Consider the following 26,391-nt stretch of genomic DNA (forward strand, 5'->3'; position numbering starts at 1 on the left):
TGCGTGCCGCCGGTACAAAAATCCATATTATTAGAATTTGTTTGGTGTTGCATCACCCTGTATAGCCCTGCTATTGATCGCAGTCAAAAAAAATATCGAGTAATGCTGTATGTTTAAAAAAAACACGGTTTTCAAAGTCATCAAAGGTAATCGTATTTTTTTATAAACAACTTTGACTCTACATACTGTAAAAAAAATATACGACGCAAACCTGGCACCTTATTTGAAAAGATTGCTCATTTATTGCAGTTTCCAAAATGGTATGCAACGTTGCTATTGTTTCAATTAACAAAAAAGTTATTGCTATTTTAGTACAAAACGACCTCGATGTAAAATTGTTTGAAGGAAATTTATCTGACTGAATTTATTAAGGGTAAGTCATGTTGGAATGAGTAAAAGTAAAATAGGTGGTGTGGCCGGGAGTGGGAAAAGAGACAACGTTGTCACAGTTACTAAAAAAAACGCATTTTGAGTATCTTTCTCGAAAAAAGTGGACTATAGCAACTCCACATTCCCCATAAATGTAGCGCATGGTAACGTACATTCCTGAGTAGTGCTAATGTGTGATATTGTACAAGTAAAACGCTTACACATGTACATTGTACACCCACAGTATCCAAAAAAGGGACAGATCAGTTTGTCATTAACATTACCTCTAATTACTTGTTATTTATTTTAAAGTTATTGTTAAACAAAACCAAACTCTCAAAATTATGATTATGACCATTAATGAGTATAATTTTTTGCTGATTATGTATTTAATATAATAATGTGGTGTTATAATTTTGAGAAATAAAAATAAAAGTCAATAAATGTTTGTTTTTTTAAAATAAGGTGTAAAAAACGCAAAATATGTTTTATAAGAGTTTGGTAAGTTTTTTCTTAGCTATTTTTGCGTCATCTATGTTGCCACGGCTGACCCCACCACCTATTTTACTTTTACTCATTCCAACATGACTTACCCTTAATAAATTCAGTCAGTTAAATCTCCTTCAAACAATTTTACATCGAGGTCGTTTTGTACTAAAATAGCAATAACTTTTTTGTTAATTGAAACAATAGCAACGTTGCATACCATTTTGGAAACTGCATTAAATGAGCAATCTTTTCAAATAAGGTGCCAGGTTTGCGTGGTATATTTTTTTTACAGTATGTAGAGTCAAAGTTGTTTATAAAAAAATACGATTACCTTTTATGACTTTGAAAACCGTGTTTTTTTTAAACATACAGCATTACTCGATATTTTTTTTGACTGCGATCAATAGCAGGCCTATACAGGGTGATGCAACACCAAACAAATTCTAACAATATGGATTTTTGTACCGGCGGCACGCAAAAAACTGATCCAAGGTGTCGATTTTCAGCAAATTTATAAAAGTGTCAATATCTCGAAAATTATCGAGTTTTTACTAAGGTCATATTGTGATATTCTGGCCTCTCATGAGCTGACCTATCAGCCCTTTAAGGGATGACGTTGACTTTTGGGACACCCTGTATATAGAAATGCCCATAAGTGGAAAATGGTTGGTGGCAAATGAAGCCAAAAATAAACATATTTTTGCAACAAAAAAATATGTTGCAAGTTCTAAGACATATTTTGTAAGTAAGTAAGTGTATGTTACACTGCATAAAATATATTTATTTATACATTAAGGTTCCAGTACAAGGTAAATTAAAAAATCAACGTTGAGTATAATTGACCCGGAATCTGGAATTGCAGGACCGTAACTCTTGGCAATACCATACAATAAGCAAGTAGATAAAAGAGCGCCACTTCAACCTGTACATATATACCTACATAAATATTTAAATATATTATATATTTCAATTTAATCATAAAAAACGTAATAACCAAAAGAGCAATTATCACTTTATTCTTCTATTTGCTACGAAAGCCTACGAAAATGTGACCTTGCTACGAGCGCCTACGAAAGTCTACGAAAAACCAACTCGCACACAATACAAAAGACATCAACGCGGATCAAATTTAAAAATAGAACTTACCTTTTTTCCATTTCCATTTTTAAACAAAACCGGCAAAAACGTCCAGATGTTTCGTCGGGGATTAACTCCAACCCCCAACAACTATAATTCTTTCTTCTCTTAAGTGGTTAATCCGATAATCTGGCGATGTCGGAACACAAATTATTACAGATGAGAGCGATGCAGTCAAATGGTCTTTATTATTAATTGTTTTGTTGCTGGCTGTTTGTACACCTTTACCTTTGCCATTAGGATCATTAAAAAAAAGCTAAGTGAGAATTTTGTTTGCATGGTATGGGCAAAAGTCCTTGGGTAGGGGTTCCGAATCCATAAGAGATGAATGAAGAAGAGGGCTATTTTTTTTAAGTTTGCTATTACATCTGGTATATTTGTATAAAACAATAGAGGTATTACTTACCTTGTATAAAAGCCGTGGACCTTTCATTTAGCTAAAAGTTCCCTCGCCAAACAAGCCAAACAATGGGAGTGGACGTTTTGTTTCCCGGTCACAGATTTACAAAAAAAGCTAAAAGCCTATATTTTATAGGTTAGGAGCAAATATTTCGTTAATAATGCCAATTCATTTGATATACTCGTACTATTTTTTTATCCCACTTAATTCAGTTATCGTAATTATATGCATATACCTAAATAGTTGTGATCTACTGCCCTACTATGGGGCGCATTTAAGACGTGACATAAGTTCGTCGCGCTCGCTCTTGAGGCTGCGCGATGTGAGTGAGCGCGATGCAAAACTTTTGTCACGTTTTAAATGCGCCCCGTACTAGCCATAGTAATATAAATATGACATATAAACTTAAATGAATGCATTAATTTCGTAACCCCAAGAATTCATATTTTAAGTTTCTTCATGAGAAAAAATACGTACAAACATTTAAAATTTGCAGTTTCAGTTAAAAAGAATTTGCAGTACCTAACTATAGAGTATATTATCAGTATGAGTCATCGACAAATCATTTTCTGTATTAAGTATAAATATTATTTTTTAAGTTATATTGTTATTTGATTGGGCACGTTTGTGAGTGTCCTTGTCGAGCTATCAGAATTTGATTTATTATTCTAAGGTTGTTTTATATCAACATCATGTGCCAAATCTGTCTACTGTTAAATGCAAGCGGAATTCGGAGCGCGAAAACTCAGTAGACATATATTTACTCGGTAATTTTGTAAATTAATTAGATAAATGACTACTTAATAATAAAAAATAGAGTCGGCGCAACTACTAATTAATTAATTCGCAAAAAAAATATTCGTCCTCCATAGTAAAAAAGGCACGTGACCAACAAAGTTTCTATGGAAAAGGATTTTTTTTTTCGTGAATTTTCAAAACTGACAGAACAAAAGTTGATCAGAATGACCCCCTGAGTCACCCCCTTTCGGCTTAGTATACCCTTTTTGCTACACCCTGTATGGTGTTATGTGTAGTCTTTGCCTGCACTTATAGAACTAAATTTCAGATAGTATGGATAAGGATCTATAGGCAGGTTAATTCCAGATTTTGCCGGAAGACCGCAGAAGTGGAATGAATCGGACTCTACCTCGTAAAGTACTTCACTAGATCATGTGATAAAAAAATCGCGTAGTATGTCATATAATAATAAAATTATTATAAGTATTCTCTATTAATTTTATAATCAGTATTTTTCTGTATAGTAGGTATAATCATTAGTTGAATTGCACAATGACACCGAATTGCAATTGCAACTAAATTTTCCCACGGCACAATATTCAGAAAAAAAGATGTTTACAATATAATAATTATTGTCTATGCCAAAGAACCTGCTAACTTTACAGCCTGGGTCTCTGCAAACAATTATCGTAACTCTTATGGCTTAGTCTTTAGTGCGTATTTTCGCTGAACAATAATTGGGTTTATGACACTGGCCGGTAATTGCAGAGTCCTTTTATTTTTTTAGGCGTTTGAAAAAAAAAGATATCTATGAGAAGTAATTTTACAAACGAACGAAACAAAAGGAGAAATATCGGGACATTGAGAACAAACATAAATCATTATCATTATTTGAGAAGAAAGTAGACATATTTTATTCGTCCATATGCAAATTTTGACTCTATCTTTATTTCTACTCGTTTAGGCGAAATTGCAATACAGTATAAATAAGTAGTATGCTGACCATAATTAAAACACCGTCTAGTTTAAAGCTGATGTCTGTATAATTAATTATACAACCCATCACGTCCCCACTGATGGGGCACAGGTCCTTCCAGGGATATGTTTTATAGGCCTAGTTCACCACACGGGTTGGTGGACCCCAACACAAGCAAGCTCGTGCTGAGAGAGTTGTACCTAGGGTAAGTGAGGAACCTGACTGCCAGATGTTTTCAAGCTTCCCTCGGCACCAAATCCCATTGAAAATAAGTGGGCCATCGTGAAAGTTAGACTTCTTTAAACTGACTGACTGCCGAATTCCTCTGACTAGTCTTAACGACTGCTGCCGAAACAGCAACCGGGACCCACGGTTTAAGGTGCCGTGCAAATCACACGTGAAATGAGGTTGCAGTCTTCAGTTGATATGGTCGAATACAGACGTCTAAACAGACAGATCGCCAAAGCAAGACGTTGCGATATGAGACGCTACAATTGCAAGCGCATTCAAGACGCAATAGAGCAAAACAAGGGCTCCAAAGTCTTTGCTAGAGATCGATCTGTTCGGCAGACTCTGTTGACCCAACTGAAGACCGACACTGGCAACACCGTTTCATCAGTGCCCGAAATTCTGGGAGAAATTGAGAGATTCTACGGACAGTTATACACCACAACACAAAACCCTATTACCAGCGGTGCTCACGACAGCCGAGCGCCACTCACCCGACACTATACCGAAGATATTCCGGACGTCAGTCTAGACGAGATTAGTATAGCTCTCAAACAGCTAAAAAACAACAAAGCTCCGGGAGATGATGGAATAACGACAGAACTTCTGAAAGCCGGCGGTAGACCGATTTTAATAGCACTTCGGAGGCTGTTTAATTCCGTCATACTCGAAGGCACAAGCCCGGAGGCATGGAGCAGAAGTGTAGTGACTTTGTTCTTCAAGAAAGGCAACAAAGCCCTATTGAAGAATTATAGACCCATTGCACTTCTGAGCCATGTGTACAAGCTGTTTTCGAGAGTTATTACGAATCGTCTCGAGCAAAGACTCGACGACTTCCAGCCACCCGAACAAGCCGGGTTCCGAAAAGGCTATAGTACCATGGATCACATACACACGCTTCGGCAGGTTATACAGAAGACCGAGGAGTATAATCTACCTTTATGTCTAGCGTTTGTGGACTATGAGAAAGCCTTTGATTCTATTGAGCTCTGGGCGATGCTTCAATCCCTTCAGCGGTGCCATATAGACTATCGCTATATCGAGGTGTTGAGATGTATGTACAATGCTGCCACAATGTCAGTTCGATTACACGAACATAGCACAAAACCGATCCAGTTGCAAAGGGGCGTGAGACAGGGAGATGTTATTTCTCCGAAACTGTTCACCTGTGCACTGGAAGATGTTTTTAAGCTTGTAGAGTGGAAAAGACTGGGCATTAACGTCAATGGCGAATATATCTCTCACCTACGATTTGCTGATGACATAGTTATTATGGCGGAAACGCTGGAGGAGTTAGGCGAAATGCTCACAGACCTCAATGATGCCTCTAAACAAGTTGGGCTGAAAATGAACATGGACAAGACAAAGGTCATGTCGAACGAACATGTTTCATCATCGCCCGTAACTGTAGGAGGTGTCACCATCGAAGTTGTTGATCAGTATCCCTACCTAGGACAAGTGATCCGATTAGGAAAATCCAACTTCGATAAAGAGGTAGCTCGTAGAATCCAACTCGGATGGGCAGCGTTCGGGAAATTACGACACATCTTCACTGAAAACATACCTCAGTGTCTGAAAACAAAAGTTTTCAATCAGTGCGTGTTGCCAGTGATGACTTACGGAGCCGAGACGTGGTGCTTCACCAAAGGGCTTATCCACAAGCTCAGAGTTGCTCAGCGTGCTATGGAAAGGGCTATGTTAGGCGTGTCCCTGCGAGATAGGATTCGTAATGAAGAAATCCGCAGGAGAACTAAAGTTACCGACATAGCCAAAAGGATTAGCACGCTGAAGTGGCAATGGGCTGGCCACGTAGCCCGCAGAGCCGACGACCGCTGGAGTAGAAAGGTTCTGGAGTGGAGACCCCGTGTCGGCAAACGGCGTGTCGGTCGCCCCCCAACCCGTTGGTCTGATGATCTGCGGAAGGTAGCAGGAAGCCGCTGGATGCAGATGGCGGGTGACCGTTTGGGGTGGCGATCGTTAGGAGAGGCCTATGTCCAACAGTGGACTACGGAAGGCTGAGAGAGAGAGAATCACTGAAGCACCCAGAAAACAACTAGGTACTTACTTGAAATCGGATTCATATTATTATATTATCACTACCGATTTCATTAATTATCAAGAAAATATCATTAATCGCTTTAATAACACACTTCAGAACTCAAACTCGTTCTAAAACGTCTGTCTCCCTTCTAATTCGGTGTAAAAACAGCTTGCGTCGCGGCGCACGTGCACTAAGCCGGCGGATCCGGGTTCGAGTCTGGTGGTCCCCATTCATCAGCTCCCGGATAGTGTTTATACACTTTTATTGTTTTTGAGGGTAGAGTGACGTGTGCTGTTTGAGCACAGGCAAATGTGGAGAATTAAATATGCTAAAATATGTTTTAGTTTATTTTTGAAAACGCTGAAAACGTATGTATTAAAAGTGAACGATCATTAGTAGGTATGCTTGAAAACATGTGATAGTCAGGTTGACCACTTACCCCACAACTCTCAGCACGAGCTTGCTTGTGTTGGGGTCCACCAACCCGCACTAGGCCAGCGTGGTGGACTAGGCCTAAACTCTTTCTTCATATTATTATGTTGAAAAGACACCCGTGCTCCAGCATTGGAGACGATGGGTAGTAATTATCATAGTAAATGTGAAGGCAGGTTGTATATCGAATAGGTAACTACAAGTCTTTTGGGAATACCTCTATGAAGAAAAGGTACCTACTCTGCTGATTAAGGTATTATAATAATAATTCGTGTTCATAATATAATTAATAATTGTATGGGCAATAATTTAAAAGTGTTAATCCTAATTATTAAAAAAGTAAATAAACAGAGCGTTGCAAAAGTGGTAAAGGAGCTTTCAACAATCATCATCATCATCATCATCTCAGCCATAGGACGTCCACTGCTGAACATAGGCCTCCCCCAATGATTTCCACCTTGTCCGATCGGAGGCGGCCCGCATCCAGTGCTTTCAACAATACTAAATATTATTTCTACGAGATTCGTAAATTCGCCAGTGTATTTTTATAAAATCATAAAATTCTGATCACGCTAAGTTATACAACACTTTGTACACAACGAAGAAGTAAATTTTACTCACAAATTATCGTAATTGGATATCAGCACACCGGAACTGTCATCTGGTTAGGCTAAGCCAGCTTACACAAGCCACGTAAATCTTTCAAACATTCCCCAAAATTGCCTTACAATAATCCTTTATTTCTAAACGCGTGGGAACTTCGTCGACTCAATAAAATACGCGCCAAAAGTCGAAAGCTGTCAATTGTCTTTTTTTTCTGGGTCTGGGACATGGGCGCGATAATGCCAATTGTCTATGGCCGCAGAGTCATAGACGCACGTGTCTTTAGCAGGTTTTACTGTGTTTCTGTTTACCTTTTTTTGTTTTTTTTTGTGTGTCGTAGTAGACACCTGCGGCGTCATTCATGAAATACGTTTTTTCGCAATCATTCACTAATTTGCGTTTTCTGACGCCTGGGAACGTGCTTTTTGCTGCTGTCCGTGACTCATACGTTTACATTTTACATAAAAGCTTTAATGAAACTTAATTTTAAGTCTATGAGACGTCGTTTGGATCTACCTTTAGCGTCAAAAAGTAAGTTAGTTAGTATAAGTAAGTTCTTGTATACCTACATATTATTTTAATTCAATCCGTAGTTATCTAGGTAGTTACTTACTTTCAAATCATCAATTCGTCTTTCAGCCCTTATACCTACATTTCGCATTAAATAAAACAAAAGTGTCAAATTGCAATTGCGTCTTCGCGCCCTTTTCTCTCGAATGACAAGATGGCGGACGCGATATGCAAATAAATATAATACCGATTGATTTGTCCTTTTGTAATGAGATAAGTTATTAAAGGCGGCCGTGTCCGCGCATGCGTGGCATTCATTATCTTTATAGTGTACAGCGAATCATATTTTTAACGGGCACTTAAATAATTTAACCTAACGAAGGTGAGAAGTACTAAGTTACCTATTGTTTATCGTGAAATAATTGTGTTTAAGTTGGTTTGTAAAATGTTTGTTGGAAATAGTTAAAAATGATGTCTCTATTAGAACATGAAAGAACGAATATAAGTACTATTTATTTATCTCACTGAAACATCATTACTAAGTAATGATGGTGACAAGTTAAAGCACTGATTTTTTTTTAAACAGAAACAACTAATTTTATACCTAAAACGATAATATATAAAGAACAGACACTTCGATCAAAGTTCTTTAATATAAAAATAATACCTGTGATGTCGGGACATCTCACACACCTCCCTCCTAGCTAGGCAGAGCCTGTAATGTGGGTATTGGACAGCTAATACAATATACACAGATACATATTAACACCCAAGAATCGAGTACAAATTAGTATCTTTCATTAAACAAATATAGGTATCTGCATTGCGATTCTATAAAACTAATTGTCAAAACTCGATTCTGAATCCGGAGTGAGTTTTGAAATTGGCATTCTTAATTTCCGCAATTTCGAGATTTTGACAAATAAAGCTATGAGATGACATACATGAAGTGAAAGGTGAAGGGAGAATGAAGATCGAAGTGAGATGTCTGATTTTACAGAATAGCAAAGCTGCCGGGAATACCTATAACCCGGGACCTTCGCATAGCAGTCAAGATCACTAACCACTACACCGTTCGGTCGTCATCTTTATATCGTTTAGGGTTGTTATATGGGGAAAAAAGTTGTCGATTTGATCACAACTGTCAAAATATCAACACCACTATAAAGCCGTTGCAAATAATATCTTATTTCATACTACACAAGTCAATAACCAACCGCCTTTATAGATCTGTTGTCAAAATCGTATACGGGTCTCCATTCTCCTATCTTTTATTGTTGTACCTGTCGTTTTTTTTTTTCGGAAACGGACATAGAAAACTGCAGTTTTGTGCCAGTACGCATTGCAACCTGCTAGAGTAAGGTGCAACTTTATTTTTTACCTCACCAAAGAGGTTTACGTGTTTAAGATCGCGAGGCTAGTAATTTTTGCCCAAGTTTTTTTTAGTTTGATTATTATTATAGTTTTAAATTGGTTTTATAATGAAATATCCGTGCAAAAATTTCTCCGGAAAATACGCCAGCCACTTCGGAATGGATTTTCGTGAGTTTTGTTTTACTTAATTAGGTACTGAAGTTTAAAGTTATTTAACTACCTAGTTTAATTTAATAAACCTAACACCCAGCTGAAGAAAGCTTGTATACTACACATAGGTATTAAGGTGTCGTTTTTATTAATTAGTTTGTTAGTTAGGGTTAGGATAGATTAGATAGATTAATGAAGTACATATTCTACTTAGGTACTTTTCAACACTTAAAAAAAAAGAACTTCAAAGTGTCCTGGGTCCCGGATCAGAGGATCTGGAATCTAAAAATCTCAGAACGCTACTGTTTTTCGGGCAGAAGCTGCCAGCCTACTTGACGGAGCTACACAAATAAAAGACACAAAAAATAGCAAGATATGCTTCCGGATCTCGGGTTCTAATCCGAAACGATGTCGATGACATGCATCCTAAAGATTTTCCCGTACATTTATACTTAGACGATATCTGACAAAACAAAAAAACAAAATCCAAATCAATAGAATGTGCAAATGCCAATCACGCATCGGGTTTAGTCTATACTTTATGACCAGTTACTTCTATAAATGGCTGCCATATGTTTAGTTTATGGTCGCACAGTTTTAGCGAAAACAGGGGCGGAGTATTTCGGTAAGCTGGCAAGGTCATTTGTAAGTATTAAGGTTGCGATTCAATTGAATTATTCATACTGTTGTTGTTTTCCCGCCAACGACCTCTTTGGCGCGTTTTTCTTTTTTTTTACTTTTTTCTGCTTTTTCAAGGAGGCAAAGGTACGACGCGTGGAGAGCCTTCGTTAGGTTTATAAATATTCATCGTTTCCTAGTTAGTGGCGAGGTAGATGAGAATATATTTGAATTTATAATATTTTTTGTCATTATTTCGGGTTGGGATAGGTCCAGGTTGCATAATTAATTAGAAAGTCTACTTTTATAAGCTCTCTCAAACCCTTAGCGGAAAAAAGTCAAAACTCCTTTATTATACTTTCCTACTTATGAAATATGCTCGTTCCAACTAATTCTAAAAAAGTTCCGATTTCGAATACGACTGCAGTCCATCTACACTTGCGAGCATTACAATAGTTCCAGTGAGTGACATAGCACCAATTATACTTACTTACTCCTAAGGTACAGTGAGGGGCAGATAAACCTGACCCCCCTCAGAAGCATTGTTAGTATGAGAGGGGGGTCAGGTTTCTTTGCACCTGACCGTATACCTACCTATTTTATGTTCAAATTGGGGCCATTTGGGATCGGCAATATCGGCATTTTGTAAGTGGCAATTTTTCATTGCTCGCGATTCTATTAGGACAGTCGTGAAAACACTAATGGATCTAACTAAGTTTTTTCGATTCATTTTCCTTGGCACAGGCTGCACAAGGGTACCGATTACCGATTTCCAATGGACGATTTTGAATTTTCCAATGACGAAATTTCAATTTTTTTTTTCTTTTAAAAACGTCCCAATTCCAAATCCCCATTTTCTTTCCAGCCAGCCGCAAGGAGGCCAGGCACTCGCCGCTCGACTCGGCCGCCATTATGAAAGAGAAAAGCAAGAACGCGGCGCGTTCCCGCCGCGAGAAGGAGAACGCAGAGTTCCTGGAACTGGCCAAGCTGCTTCCGCTTCCGTCCGCCATTACGTCACAGCTCGACAAGGCTTCCGTCATCAGACTGACGACTAGCTACTTGAAAATGAGACAGGTTTTCCCTGATGGTGAGTAGAATTTAGTTGTTAGAAAGAAAAAAGGATAATTTTACTAGCTAGCTTACGTTTTTTCGTGGGCCTATGTGTTAATCCAGGTTGTCAGCAGCCTATATACCAAATTTTATCTAGATCCGTAATTTGTCTTAGTTGAGGTAATTTTAAAAAATGGCAAAAAAAACTTTAAGGACTTCATACTTAGCTAAACTTTCTTAGGGTGTTTTTAATATGGTGCGGATTACATGAAGCATGCGGGATCGCACGCCATTTTCCCGTGTCCCACGTGCGTACCTATTTCACACATTACAAGAAATAATACTTGTATGAAAATAACACTTGCGAGATGAATTCCGCACGATATTAAAAACAGCCTTAGTAACGTGTGATTTTTCTATGCATGGTTATATATATATATAGAACATATTAAACTCGTAGTATTGAAAGCTTCATCTCCACTTCAACCATCTTCCACCACCAACCTAACTCCTTCACCCCCCCAGGCCTAGGCGACGCGTGGGGCTCCTCCCCTCCCCCGCCCGCGCCCCGCGAGCTGGCCATCCGCGAGCTCGGCTCCCACCTGCTGCAGACGCTCGACGGCTTCGTGTTCGTGGTGGCGCCGGACGGCAAGATCATGTACATCAGCGAGACCGCCTCCGTGCACCTGGGTCTGAGCCAGGTATGTTGGATTTCGACGAAATAGATACACCAGCGAGCAATGAAAAAGTTTAGTTACAAATTGCATTGACACCAAAAGCTCGTCAGAAGCTTCGATAAACCGCTATACGCGGACACGATTAAAAAACGCGTTATTTCTTAACCGCGCGATTCAAAAGGGCGCGATTCAAAACGCCTGAGCCAGGTATGATTTAAAGATATGGCGATCTAAATACACTCGCGAGCGATGAAACAACCAGTCTAAAACCGATAGACCTATTCTGCTATCCTAAACAGAGGTGACCGCATCTAACTATAGTGATAGTAGCCATATATTGTATAGATACACTAGTATGTAGGTACAGTGTAAACATACAGTTATAAAATATATTTCTATTAGGTATAATCATTTGTCTCTATTACATTATTTTCCCTTTCATATAAGTAATATTCAATCAAACAGTAGATAAGGTACCTTCCAATACTTATGTATGTTTAGTAAATAAAGTTAAACATCAAACATTACAACAAAAAAACTCCACACATTTTCCACATTAACGGCCATCTACCGCCAACAGGTGGAACTAACCGGCAACTCTATCTACGAGTACATCCACCAGGCGGACCACGAGGAGATGAGCGCCGTGCTGAGCCTGCAGCACCCGCACTCCTACCTCGGACACCAGTACACTAGCAACGGGTATGTATTGTAGGCAAGAAGGAGGATTTGATAGGTGGATAGAGTAAAAGTCGTGAAAGCGCCATCTATCGACCAAGAAGATGCGCCTTCATTCAAGGCATTGGGCAAGATTAGGTCCGTTTTTTGCGACATCAAGACAAGAAAAAGAATCAGAAATCAGACGGTCCTTCTGTTACAGCGAAATTCGCTTTGAAAGTTACCTAAACTACACCATTCTACAATATTATATTAAAGCGGATAGCTGCCCTTACACCATTAGCAATCAACCCTTAAGCATACAAATAATGTGTATTTTTAACGATTTTGCATTGCTAATTTTCGGTGGTGGTACAGATTACAGGTTAGCTAATCAAATTGATTATCACTATAAAACTTGAAAAAACAACGAAACTATGTACTAATTATATTTTTTCCCGCAGATACCCAGTGGTAGGCGCGTGGGGGCCGACAGTCGACATCGAATGTGAACGAGCTTTCTTCATACGAATTAAGTGTGTGCTTGCCAAGCGCAACGCTGGACTCACTACCTCAGGATATAAGGTTGGTTTTAGGATAACAGCCATGCTTAGATTAACGATATACGAACAAGATGGTGTAAAAAACTGTCCGCATTTTTTTTACTGTCAAACCGTTTTAAGTAAAACCTAATGACAACCATTGTACCAATGAATAAAGTAACAAATCTTGTAACCGAACTAATTCAAAATATGAGCTCAGTGGTATGTTAAGCTAAATAGGTTATGCTAAAAAATACTATTACATACTTACATACATAAGCTCACGCCTGTCTCCCAGAGGGGTAGGCAGAGACTATGGATCTCCACGTGCCACGATCCTGACATACTTCTTTCGCTTCCTCCACATTCATAAGTCTCTTCATACACGCACGTCGGTTTCGGAAACTCCTAATTTGGCTCTTCTTGAGTATGTCGCCTATCTGGTCGACATACTTTCGCCTAGGACGTCCTCTACCGACACAACCATACTTCTCAAAAATACTATTAATAATTGTATAAAACAAAAAACAGTAACCTAACCTCCTGTTATTAAAAACAATATGTTTAAACAAAGCTCTCTATGCCCCAAGCAAAACCATTAACGAAATCACACCAGCGCGCACAAAAAAACACTAGCCCATTATTCCTAAACGTAATGACCCGTTTCTCATACGTTGACAAACAATAGCAGAAACGCCCCCCTTGTCGATTGAACTAATTCTTCTACCCCCGTGTGGGTCGGCACGCGCGAATTGTATAACACCCTGTATTGTCTTTTAATTTTGGGGTTATACGGAGTGTTTAGTTTTATCATTGATTTAATTATTGTAGGTAGGTCGGTCGTCGTCCACTCGATCGACTTTGGTAAGTACGTCTAAAACAGGATATTTTATTTATGATTCAATATCTTTTAGGCCTATGTGGCTACAGATAGACCTATTAGGTACCTATACATACAAGTCCAATTTATAACACTTATTCAATTGAGGAATGGAACATTTGTGCAAATCCCGAAAATGCCTTCATATGATAGACCATTTCCCCAAACTCTGGTCTACTGCAGGTTTGGTGGGTTCACTCACTCATGTAGATTCTATAATCCTACCTACATGTTCAGATTCTGTCATAATCCTAACCTTCTAAAGTCTGTTTTTTAATCCCAGATACTAAATTGATAAATTCATTGTGTACAATTCATTCAGAATCTTTCAATTTAGTATCTGAGATAAAGAACAGACTTTAGCGCTTACTTAACTTTTTAGTCATTTCTGCCGTTCAACGTTTCACCGTTTGGTGTTTTTCGTGTCCCTGGATTTGAATTGAACCCGTAAGAAGCAAATACGTTATTCGTAGAACTATAACACTCTTCACTGTGGCCCCCAACCGTACGAGGGAGCATTATTAACATCATAAAGGAATATGCAGTGCCGGTTTTAGTACTACCAGCGCCCTGGGCGAGATTTCTACGGCGCCCCCTAACTGCCCATACGAAATAAGGCGAAGGATAATAATGACATAACCATTTATGAAAAGAAATAAACTTTTATTTAAAAAAAAACTTTTTTTTAGCCTTTCTATCGGCGAACTCTTTTATTAAGTTATGAAAGTCGATGTTTTCAGCAAATCACGATCATCCACTCGTTTCCGAAAAAATGTCTTCTATGTACAGTCAGATGCAAAAGTCGGTGGACACTTTTCACCTTTAACACAAAGGCTTACGAATGAACAGTGTTCATCCACTTTTACACTTGACCGTACCTCCTCGACATTCATTTATTATCTCCGTGTTAAAATTTCATCAACATTATACAGGGTTATTTGCAGGTAGACCGGATCCTTTCATGAGGTGATAGAGGAAGGCATTTTCAGTTGATTGAACCCATTAATGCATTATCCAAAACTTAACCATTTCTAACATATTCAATATTTAAGTTTTTTAAAAAAAATTGCCAAAATTATATGTTTAAAACCGAGAATAAAAAAAAACAGCAATATTTCAGTATTTTTTTTGGTTGTTTTGCATTAGTAACACCTTAATAAACTAATTAACATAATCAAATGTGCATTATTCAACTTCAATTAGACACAATACCTCAAAATAGATAAACATTTTTAAAAAATATTCAAAACGTAAAGACAAATAAGTTAAATTAAAAAGAGTTTTCATATGATAATTTTTTGTGCACTTTAGCTTAAAAACATTGTCAACTTATAAGATTTCAAAAAAGGTTTTTCAGTATCAAATGGATTTAGGTTTCACCAAGATATGGCCAAAACAACCAGCACAGGCGGATAAAATTTAACAGAAAAACCAACAAAATTAGCCCAATTTAAAGGTAAAAAGTGCGATTGTTTTCAGTCCTGTTGACTTTAGTATGGAAACCCCTGTTGAGTTTTCTCCGCCTGTGCTGGTTGTTTTGGCCATATCTTGGTGAAACCTAAATCCATTTGATACTGAAAAACCTTTTTTGAAATCTTATAAGTTGACAATGTTTTAAAGCTAAAGTGCACAAAAAAATATCATATGAAAATTCTTTTTACCCGACTGCCGAAGGAAGAGGAATATTTTTTTAAAATGTTCATCTATTTTGAGGTATTGTGTCTAATTTGAATAATGCACATTTGATTATTTTAATTAGTGTATTAAGGTGTTACTATTGCAAAATAACCAAAAAAAATACTGAAATATTGCTGTTTTTTTTTATTCTCGGTTTTAAACATATAATTTTGGCCAAAATCAAATACAAACTCAAATATTAAATATCTTAGAAATGGTTTAGTTTCGAATAATGCATTATAGGGTTCAATCAACTGGAAATGCCTTCCTCTATCACCTCTTGAAAGAATCCGGGCCACTTACCAATAACCCTGTAAAGTCAGTTCCAGAGATATTTTATAATACTTTTAATATAAGGCTTTTAATGTAGTGCTCCGACCGAATGGATTGAGCACTGCGTTCCATTCTAGTGTTGCCAACACATCGTTTTTTTTTTCGCTTACGGAGATGGGAATATATGTAAAGGGGCGCCGCTTAACGGCCGCGCCCCTTAAAGTCTGGCGCCCCTGGGCGGTCGCCCAACCGCGCCCTACCCTAACGCCGGTACTGGGAATATGTGATTAACAATTAGTCCTCTCAAGTTGAAGTGCTGGATTTGGTTCGCGGCCGTCGCTGTGCAAATGTTTGTTTTATTGTAAAAATACTGTGCTGTTCTAAAAGTGTTTGCGCGGCTCTTGTCATGGATTTTGGTAGTGATAATCCTGTTTGTCTACCCATTATTTTAGTATGTATTAAATTGATTATTGCACATAACAGCTTTTTGTACATATGACGTATAGTTTATCTATATGTTAACCAATGTTGTGGAAAGAGTGATAGGTAGTGCGATAGACCTATAGTTTTTATCCTTGTTTATAACATCCGAAGGTCCCGGATTTGATCCCGGCAGGGCCCGATATTTTAATTAAGTATAGAGCTCCCACAATATTATTGCATTTTTGTTGTTTGTTTAAGTTGGTTTTTCTTTGTCATCAAATATGTATGGGATTTCGAATGTCAAAAAACCAATAATAATAATGGACAGATTAGATTTAACTGGAACTTTTTAATTGCTCGTGACGCGTGAGTGTGTGTATGATTATTATTGATTATGGACAATAAAACATAACCCCCTTTCCTCAGGTGATCCACTGCTCGGGCTACCTACGAGCGCGACGGTTCGGCGAGGGCTCGGCGCCGCTGGGGCTGGTGGCGGTGGGGCACTCGCTGCCGCCGTCCGCCGTCACCGAGCTCAAGCTGCACTCCAACATGTTCATGTTCCGCGCCTCGCTCGATATGAGACTCATCTTCCTTGATGCCAGGTGAGAGAACCATTAAGAAATAACCTAAAAACCCCCGACTTTCGACACTAAAAGACGCATGGGCAGTTCTTCTTTTTAACCTACATAACTTAGTCTCCATCAGTTGTGAAGAAAAAATCATGAGTTTTACAAATATTTATTTATTTATTTATATTTCAGCGTGCATTGTACAAAAAACACAACGGCTGTGCACGTTTACAAAAATATAAATTTATATTTTTGTATTTAAAATTACGTTACAGAGTGGTAAATCCGCGTGACAGAGGAGTATTTCATACGAATCTTGGCTGTCTCCCGCCACTTCATCCTGCACATATTCGATAATGTTACAAAAAATATATATGACAACATAAAATATAAAAATTTATTTAAACTCCAGAAGATATTACCTATTTAGTAAAACAAAATATATATTTTTAAATGATTTCTGAAATATTAAAAAAAATTGTTGAAAATTTGTCTCTTACTACCTAATGTTTTAGTAGTAACATTCTGTCACGTAGGTTGCCATTTAAAATATTTGTTTGAGCCACTCGTCCTTATTGCCATCGATCTGAGTTTAAGGTCTCCTTTTCCCCTTGGTAAGATTTCCCCTTTGAGATCCAAACACCGCGTATCGGCCACCCGCAAAGTGTGACAGGAGGTGCGTGTGTTTATTCGGCGACAGCTTCGTCACGTAGGTAATTGTTAAAATAAAATACAATGAAATTATTATTTTGTTATTTACTCATTGGTAATAACAATTACTTTGAAATCAACATGTGAATATTACACTTTATGGTACTGTTTAAATGCTAATCGACTTTGCAACACATTTTACCCCTCTGTCACACGACAAATCTGTCACATTCTTACCAAACACTCCAACCTGAGAATATTCATCAAAGAAAAATTGAAGAGAAACTACACGTTTTGGTTAAAGTACGAAGCGAAAGGAACGTCCAATACACTTGCACTTCATTAATAAAAAGTTTCGTTAGTGAAAAAGCTAATTTCGTGCTATTGTTCTCAAGAACAGACGATGAATGTGGTAGACTGTTTAATATGGTGGAGAATGATTTATTGGATGTTTGATGATAACATTAAAGTCCTTCCAGCTTCTAAGGTAATTAAAAAAGGAAAGAGTATTTTTTTCAAGTTCTAAGAGCCACTGCTGTATTTTCGAAATATGGCTGATTAAAACTTTAACAAATTACGTAATTTTCATTACGTTACTTAAATTTTAGGTTGCCGAAAATATTAATTGTGCAGATAAACATTATTTTATGTAGTTGGAAAAAATTTGTCCTTTAAGTTCCTGAAATACGGATATTTCACTCTCCAGAGGTTCTCAAGTGTGATTTCATTAGTTATACTAATAATAAAGATATCTCCAGTAAATTTTTTGACTAACTTGAAACCATAATGATTTATATGTAAGATACTAAATTATTATTTTTAAATAAAACTGTTTTATTCCAAAACGCTGCCGCATATTTAATAGAATAACAACTATGTCACATCGTTTACCACTCTGTAACGATTGGTGTCTCCTGGTAGTCAACTTATTTTTGGTCGTTTATATGTTATGTTACAAATAGTGCAACTTTGGAAAAATCATATTAAATTTAGTCATTGATGTTAACGTCTATGCTGTTAATTTTTTACTGTAATTAGTAGCGAAAAAATATTCATAGCGAAAACAAGCTTCATTTTAGCTGAAATTGTGACAGAGTGGTAATAACTACTTAATAAATATTTTGTTATAACTAAAAATCCATTCTTTCATATGTTTTCTAAAATGGTATTTTGTTTATTAACGTATCAAAAAAGTTTCATTTTAATCGACGAAGACTATTTCGTTAAAATAAAATAAAAGATTCTGTGACGAAGGTGTAATTTTCTTTGCCTTATCCACGTATTATGTTCTGAAAATCTTGAAAAAATAATTAAACTTCGCGGCCAACCACCTTTTTCGATAGAATAGAAATGTAGCTATCATAAAAATTATAAGAGTTCACCAAAAAGCTAAAGTTATTTTTTTCAAATTCGGGATATTTTTTTATCCATTATGTAGGTTAAAAAGAAGAACTGCCCGCATATCTTTTAAACGGCTGAGCTGATTTTGATAAAATATGGCTCAGAACACTCGGAATAACATTATCTATGACACAAAGAAAACTAGACGAAAATCGGTCCAGCCGTTTTGGAGCTACGCTGCCACAAAGATAAACACAAACACACAGACACACGCATCGGTGGGTATATAATGGCGAGGGCTCGGCGCCGCTGGGGCTGGTGGCGGTGGGGCACTCGCTGCCGCCGTCCGCCGTCACCGAGCTCAAGCTGCACTCCAACATGTTCATGTTCCGCGCCTCGCTCGATATGAGACTCATCTTCTTGGATGCCAGGTGAGAGGATAGTGTCTATGACACAAATAACCTAAAAAAAAACGAATTTCGACACTAAAAGCCGCATATCTTTTGAACGGCTTAGCGGATTTTGATAAAATATAGCTCAGAACACTTGGGATAACATTATCTATGACACAAAGAAAACAAAACGACAATCGGTTTAGCGGTTTCGGAGCTACGCCACCACAAGCATAAATACAAATATGTGCTCAGACACGTCACACTCATAACACCCCTCTTTTTTCATCGTAGGTTAATAAAAACGAAAAAAGCTAAACGAAAATAGATCCGTTGTTTAAGGTCTATATAGGTATCTATCTACAATAATTCAACCTATTTTGTTAAAACTATTTTAGGTATGAAGAAGACATAATTAATAGCAATGATAGGTATTATGTACATGTATGCGAAAGAGCTTTAACTACATAATAATATAGGTAACAAACCGTGTTAAAACCCATAATATTCTATTGTTAATATTGCATTACTGGTTAACCCTCAACGAACGTCATTCCAGTATATCGCTTTAACCAACCGTGAAGGAGTGTTCTTGGTAAAAAATGTTGTAGTATTATTGTTGATTTTGCACCATTGCCAATAAAAGGACTTAAGATTTTATTAGCAAGCTCGCTTCGGGTCGGGTTAAAAGTTGATGCAGTATAGCCTGACCAGTGATCGTTAATTGATCGTTGTGGAGCTAGAATCGTCTTTAACCACTCAAAAATAAGAAATGTATGTAATAAGTTTGACTGTTTTAGCATCAAAAGTGATGGGGATATTCTAATGTAGGTTTTTTATTCAATAGCGTCTTCATCATAATTAATAAAAGTTAAGTTTTCCTGTAATGTGGTTTTTAAGTTCAGTAACAGACTTTGTAAATCTGAAAGACTGGTACAACACTGACACCACATCCTTGTTCCGAGCAGCAGTCTCGAAGGAAAGAATAAGCCAGATGATTGCCGACCTCCGATAGGATAAAAGAAGAAGAACAGACTTTAATAAAATATTGATATTTATAATTGTTTTAACAGTGTTTTGTGCGGATGATGACTATTTAAAACTATTTTTTATATCTGCCAGGCCAGGATTCGAACCCGATACAAAATCCGTCATCGTTAACCACTACACCATGCTCTGTCAGAACCAATGGACCTTAACCTTATAGGTTCACACAACGACACCCAAGTCCCCCAACGCAGCATTCAATCAAACAACTCTCAGCCCTAACCAGGCACAGAATAAGGGTTCAGCAAAATGTATGGTAGAGGACTGGTAATGTGAACACAGTTAAGTCCAGAGTTTATTAGTTCACGGCAATCAGGGAATGGTTCGACGGCTGTTTAGTGTTTCTTGGAAGTTAAACTATAATGTGCATTGTGTTCGTATTCGTACATCCATTTTTCTCCTTTCCTTTTAATAATTATTTATTGGCGTTCGTATAAAAATCAACCAATACCTATTACGTAACTACCAATAGACATAAATAATAATAAGTAATACCTATGTGGGCACATCTCACACACGGCCATCTGACCCCAATTTTGGCAGAGCCAGTAATATCGGACAGCTGAATGCCTTCACAGATACAAATAACATAAATACTTCAATAATATAAATACTTATTATAAATATACATTGTAAAAATAGTATTTTAATTTACTATATTATATTTATTCATTCAGGGATTGGAACCTAGGAATCGGCATAGCAGTCACGAGTCACTAACAACTATACCATTCGGTCGTCAAGTCATGTATCTTTGTCAGATATGACCAGCGCACTCCTAAAGCTTACAGGCTTTATACAGACACATTTGATTCTTTATCAGTGATAGGATTCAAATAACAAACAACAATAGTTCTCTTATCGATTCAAAACAGACAGTGTTCTGTTACAAAACAATCACAAAACGATAGATATGCTAAATCTACGCTTGCGAATATTGCACACCTGTGCTCCCATTCTACTAATCCAAAGTCTAATGTTGTTTATTCATCGTAAAAATATAGTTTTTTTGAGGTGCGACGATTCCTAGCCGTGGTATACCTACCTAGATATGTATTTGTTTCGGCATATACATATTTTACATATACTGTTTTTTTGTCGGGTCTTTTTTATGCCGAATGATTTCAATATTTTCAAAAGGCCATCCCGGTCTTTCATTGGGTTACATATTATGTACATAAAAAACTTATTATGTACTTAAGTAACTAATAACTCTAATAAGCTACGCTAGCGAAAAGGGGTGCGGCAATACATTAGTAAATCTTATAAGCATAAAAATGTAGGCAAGAACACAAATTAATTATGTTGAAATGCAAATATAGACTTATGCATGCTAGGTATGTGTCACCTACTAAACATTACTTAGTAGAAATGAGCCACTTCTAAACATCTGTTTGCAATATGACACTTGGCTTCTTTTGGCACAAAGATTTAGTTAAAGGTCACGTTTTTATCGAATATTATTATAATAAGGGGATGTAATCTTGTCCTTATTTAGTTAAAGTTTTGAAAATATAATTACCCATCCTTATTCGATCAAAGTTTTGAAAAAAAGTAGGTAGGTATGTGCTCTTAAAAATGGCCGGTGTTTAAAAATAATATTTAGTATAATTTTACAGTTACAGTCGTGTTTGCAATAAATGATCAATAAAAGATGAACTTTATACCTTTCTTAAACTGACCATTACAACCTTCATATGAACAAAATGACTCATTTTGTTTCTGTAGCGTCAGCAAATGCAGACAACACACGATATTTTTCTGCTGACGCTCCCGTATAACATTTTTGCTGCAAATGCGGAAGACACTTCAATTGCTAAATGTATTTTAATATCTGTTATGAAAACAATTCGCTTTATTTATTTCTCAACTTTAACTTATTTTCACAACTTAGACTAATTATAGGTTTTATCAAAATAATAACGATCTTTGACTGTGTAACTGACAGTAGTAAATGTAAGAGGGTTGTAAATTAAATAATTATGCAGCTACAACCTTTTAAACTGTGAACTTATTTGAATACTGGATATTGTTTTGGGGTCCGCCAACCAGCTCTAGGCCACCGTGGTGGACTAGGCCTAAACTCTTCCTTTATAGGAAGGAGACCCGTGCCCCGGCAGTGGGGACGTGATGGATTGTGGATAAGATACTTTTAGGTAATTAGTAAATATACTTATGTAACTACGAAGGTGTTATTTAATACGTTACACAAATCACAATTCTTCCCATAATACAATCGTAATAACTATAAAGATTTACCCCATACCTATTCTTAGAAGAGTTACAAGACATTTCAATAGCTAAAACGTCCTATCACTTTTCTATGAATAAGGGGGTTATTCTAAAATAAAGGGGGTAATGGCCGACATTCTTTAATTTATCCGCCCATTCTTTAATTGCCACTTCACCCCAGCCTCTCCTATACTACGTCACTTTACCTACATGTAGTGTTCCTTACGACAGCCCGTAGGACAAAGGTTCTGTGCCTGGGCCCTGAGTGTGAGTTTTTTAACCTATCGAGAAGTGAAATCGAAACGCAAATTTGTATGGCGCTGGGGACACGCCACCTAGCGGTAAGTAGCTGTACTAGCTCCGCGCCATACAAATCTGCGTTTTCGATTTCACTTCTCGATAGGTTAAAAAAACTCACACTCAGGGCCCAGTAGGTAGCCCAGCCAAAATTACACTCACGAGCAATGAAAAAGTTTCAGTGACAGTAGCACCAAATTACTCCTAAACGGAAAAGACTGTCTGGTACATTAATTTAACAGTGCCTCAGAATATCACCAAATAAAAACTTACTAATATTACTATGCCGGTGGGATTCGGATGGAAAAATAAAATGTCATAGAATAACAAGTTACAGTAGTACATAGATTGATAACTCGTACTGTAACTTTCGAAACTACATACTTAACAGAAAACACTTTATTAAGGAATTTACTGAAAATCTTTTAAACACGTCTAAATTATAACATCTATACCTAATATACCGGCCTAAGGCTAAAAGCATCGGAAGCCCACCCCACATTGGCGCGAAACCACTTGTGAAAAAATATGCTTACCTTTTTAAAACTTAATTGGCGGAAGCACTCGATCCATAGAGTTGATAGACTTATTCTGTCAACATTTTTTTAATGGTTGGAGGGTTCCGTCGGGTGATTTGATGTTCAATCAAGTGAAAAACAATATGCTAGGGGAAGTGTTTTATGACCCTTCAGTTATTTTGTTCTTTGTTAGGTAATTGATATGTTTACAATGGTGTTTTAAGTTTTTCTTCGTGGTTGTAGAGTAATTATAATATTTTGATATTACTTACACCATAAAAATAAGTTTAAATCATAGATTTTTACCTTCTTATAGCTTTTAAAATTAAATCTGTCTTATTTTATATAAAAAACGCCAATTGTTATTTAGTGATGCGCTAGCAATAACTCTAAATACTATCAACAAAATAGTTGTCAAAAAATAACCGTTATATTCAACAGTTATTTCCATTGTCCTCAGGGTGGCAGCACTGACGGGCTACGAGCCTCAGGACCTGATCGAGAAGACTCTCTACAACTACATACACGGCACCGACGTGTTGCACATGAGATATTCACACTGCACATGTAAGTTTACAAATATACGCATAAGTACCTATTCTTACTTTAACGTATCGGTGACCAAAACTTTATTGAACTACCGTGGTGAAAGAATCAACCAGTCAGAATTTATCCCATTCTCACGGGGAAAGACATCGGTCACAAACAAAAACTACCCTTATTGCAATCTAATAAGAGTCTTTACAGATTTCCGCGTGGAATGGGTTATAGTCGTCATTTATTGACTCATGGTCATCATCACGACCCATCACGTCCCCACTGCTGGGGCACGGGTCTCCTTCCAATGATGGAAGGGTTATAGGTTTCTATTTATTTTATTTTAATTTATTGCATGGAAAACCAACAGCTTTATACTAATAACAAGTTAATCTTATTTAAACATAAATAGACGAAAAGCTAATTATAGGTTTTCGCATATGCTATACCTTTATAACGCAGATCCAAAAAAACAGTGGTATCGATTACCCCTTCATCTTATCGATTTGGCTGATCACTATTATTATAAATTGATTAACTTTATATTTGAACTTACAGTGCTAACAAAAGGTCAAGTGACGTCTCGCTACTATCGCTTCCTGACCAAGTCCGGCGGCTGGGTGTGGATGCAGAGCTACGCCACCATCGTGCACAACTCGAGATCTTCCCGCCCGCACTGCATCGTGTCTGTCAACTATGTGCTAAGGTAAGACTAATTTTGTATGTAACTGCATACATACTTTGTACTTGTATGTATATTACGTATTAGATTGTATTAGTTAGCTATACGTTGTTTTTTTTGGCATGAGTATACATTTAAACAAATCTTATGATATGTTTATCTCATCTCATCACGATCCATTACGTCCACCCGTGCCGCGGCAGTGATATGCTTATCAAGTAACTATATTTTAATTAACATTCCCTTATTACAGTGACGTCGAAGAGAAGCACCTAATCCTGAACGCAGACCAAGGCCCACCGAAGTTAAACCATCACATCGAGACCCCTTCGTCGACCACGCACCCCACGCCGCCTACACCGCCTATGCCGCACGTCAGACATACAGACAACAAACTCAACCACATACACCTCAACGAGAGCGAATTCAGCGGCGACTCTAGCGGAGGATACCCCACCTACCCCGAATACAGCCTGCCAATCATACCCGCCTACAACGAAAACCACGAAGAATACCACCAAACACAGAACGGAACGTACCAAGAACTGTTCTACAACGAAAACTACACAGAAACCAACGATATCCTACCAAACTACGTTTACCCGACTCAAAGCCAAAGACCTTTCTCAGCCAGTTCTTCGTCATGCAGTTCGATAGAGAGCTCGGAAGTGCATTCGAATCAACAGTACTCCGTTTCTAATTACACGAATCTAATCTCGTTTTACGGGCAGCAAGGGCATCAGAATCAAAATGGCCGCCCGGTAATGGCGGATGGCGGGAACCTGATGACTCCGAGTCCGGCGGTACAAGAGGGATACACAAGCGTCATCGTGGACAACACGCAACAGTTCCACCACCACGGAGGAGGTGTCAACGAGTTTGTGCATTGATAAAGAAAATAACGGAAACGACATAACCGTTGTGAAAAAATAACCGTTATTTAAAGGTGCTATGGCCGACGTTGGACCGCACTATTGTTTAATTTATTCAAATGTGCCAAAAGATATTAAGGGAACGAAAGCAGAAGAGATTTAGGTATACCCTATTATAGAATGTAAATATTTGTACATATTCAATCATAGTTATTAACTTACAAAAACATATAAAACAGCTAGCTTAGTAAGTGATGTTGAATCTCAGAATTATTCTTTGTGTGAAAATATGTTGCGAGCGCCATCTGTTGTCAAATAGAATCAATCAGTTCCACTAAAAAAATATTCTTTTCCTACGATATTGTAATTAAGTATGTAATTAAATAACTTTCTATGTAAGTATATTTAAATTATACTGGCATTAGAAGCCTTAATATCAAAACTATAGACAATAATAGAGACATAGAATTTATAATAGTAACAAATATTGAGTACTTGATATGTTTTTTCCTGTAAATAAATCATAATTATTATACTTACTAGGGTTTATATATGTTCTCATAATCTGATATTCCTATGTACTTACTAATTGTGAATTAAGTGCCATTTTTGGAGTAAACTAGTCGCGTAATATGTACATACCTACATTTAATTTCTAAAGATATTATTTATTTTGAATAAGATTTACTTACTAGTGTAGCTTGCTGGATTTGCTACTTATTTTATACCGTATGAAAGTAATGTTTTTTTAGTATACTTACTTATCATATTTTAAATATCTCTTACTATATTTATGTAACACTTTTGTTACTTGGCTTTACTTTATTTTAAAGATATCACTCGCTGTTTGGCCGAAAAGTATTCTTAAATTTGTAGTTTTTGTTTGTGTAACTAGACCGTAGTTATTGACATAAAGTGTATTTTTGGCAAACCAAGAACAAAACGATTTGTGATATCCTAAACATATTTATGATACAGAAATAAAGTTAAACTACTTTAAATTTTT

General features: G+C 37.1%; 1 protein-coding gene across 1 annotated transcript in view; it reads left to right on the forward strand.

Moving 5' to 3' along the window:
• LOC105391935 (single-minded homolog 1-like) overlaps positions 1 to 26,063 on the forward strand; it is a 42,697-nt gene extending 16,634 nt beyond the window's left edge. Inside the window, exons 2-9 of the mRNA XM_048629958.1 lie at positions 10,931 to 11,152; positions 11,641 to 11,816; positions 12,373 to 12,494; positions 12,914 to 13,034; positions 16,671 to 16,849; positions 23,755 to 23,861; positions 24,390 to 24,537; positions 24,767 to 26,063. Of these exons, the coding sequence (XP_048485915.1) occupies positions 10,978 to 11,152; positions 11,641 to 11,816; positions 12,373 to 12,494; positions 12,914 to 13,034; positions 16,671 to 16,849; positions 23,755 to 23,861; positions 24,390 to 24,537; positions 24,767 to 25,403 (1,665 nt within the window). The 5' untranslated portion in view covers positions 10,931 to 10,977 and the 3' untranslated portion in view covers positions 25,404 to 26,063. The remainder of the gene's footprint in view (positions 1 to 10,930; positions 11,153 to 11,640; positions 11,817 to 12,372; positions 12,495 to 12,913; positions 13,035 to 16,670; positions 16,850 to 23,754; positions 23,862 to 24,389; positions 24,538 to 24,766) is intronic.
• Positions 26,064 to 26,391: the final 328 nt, after the last annotated feature.

This window comes from Plutella xylostella, chromosome 24 (assembly GCF_932276165.1).
Source record: "Plutella xylostella chromosome 24, ilPluXylo3.1, whole genome shotgun sequence".
Lineage (NCBI taxonomy): Eukaryota > Metazoa > Arthropoda > Insecta > Lepidoptera > Plutellidae > Plutella > Plutella xylostella.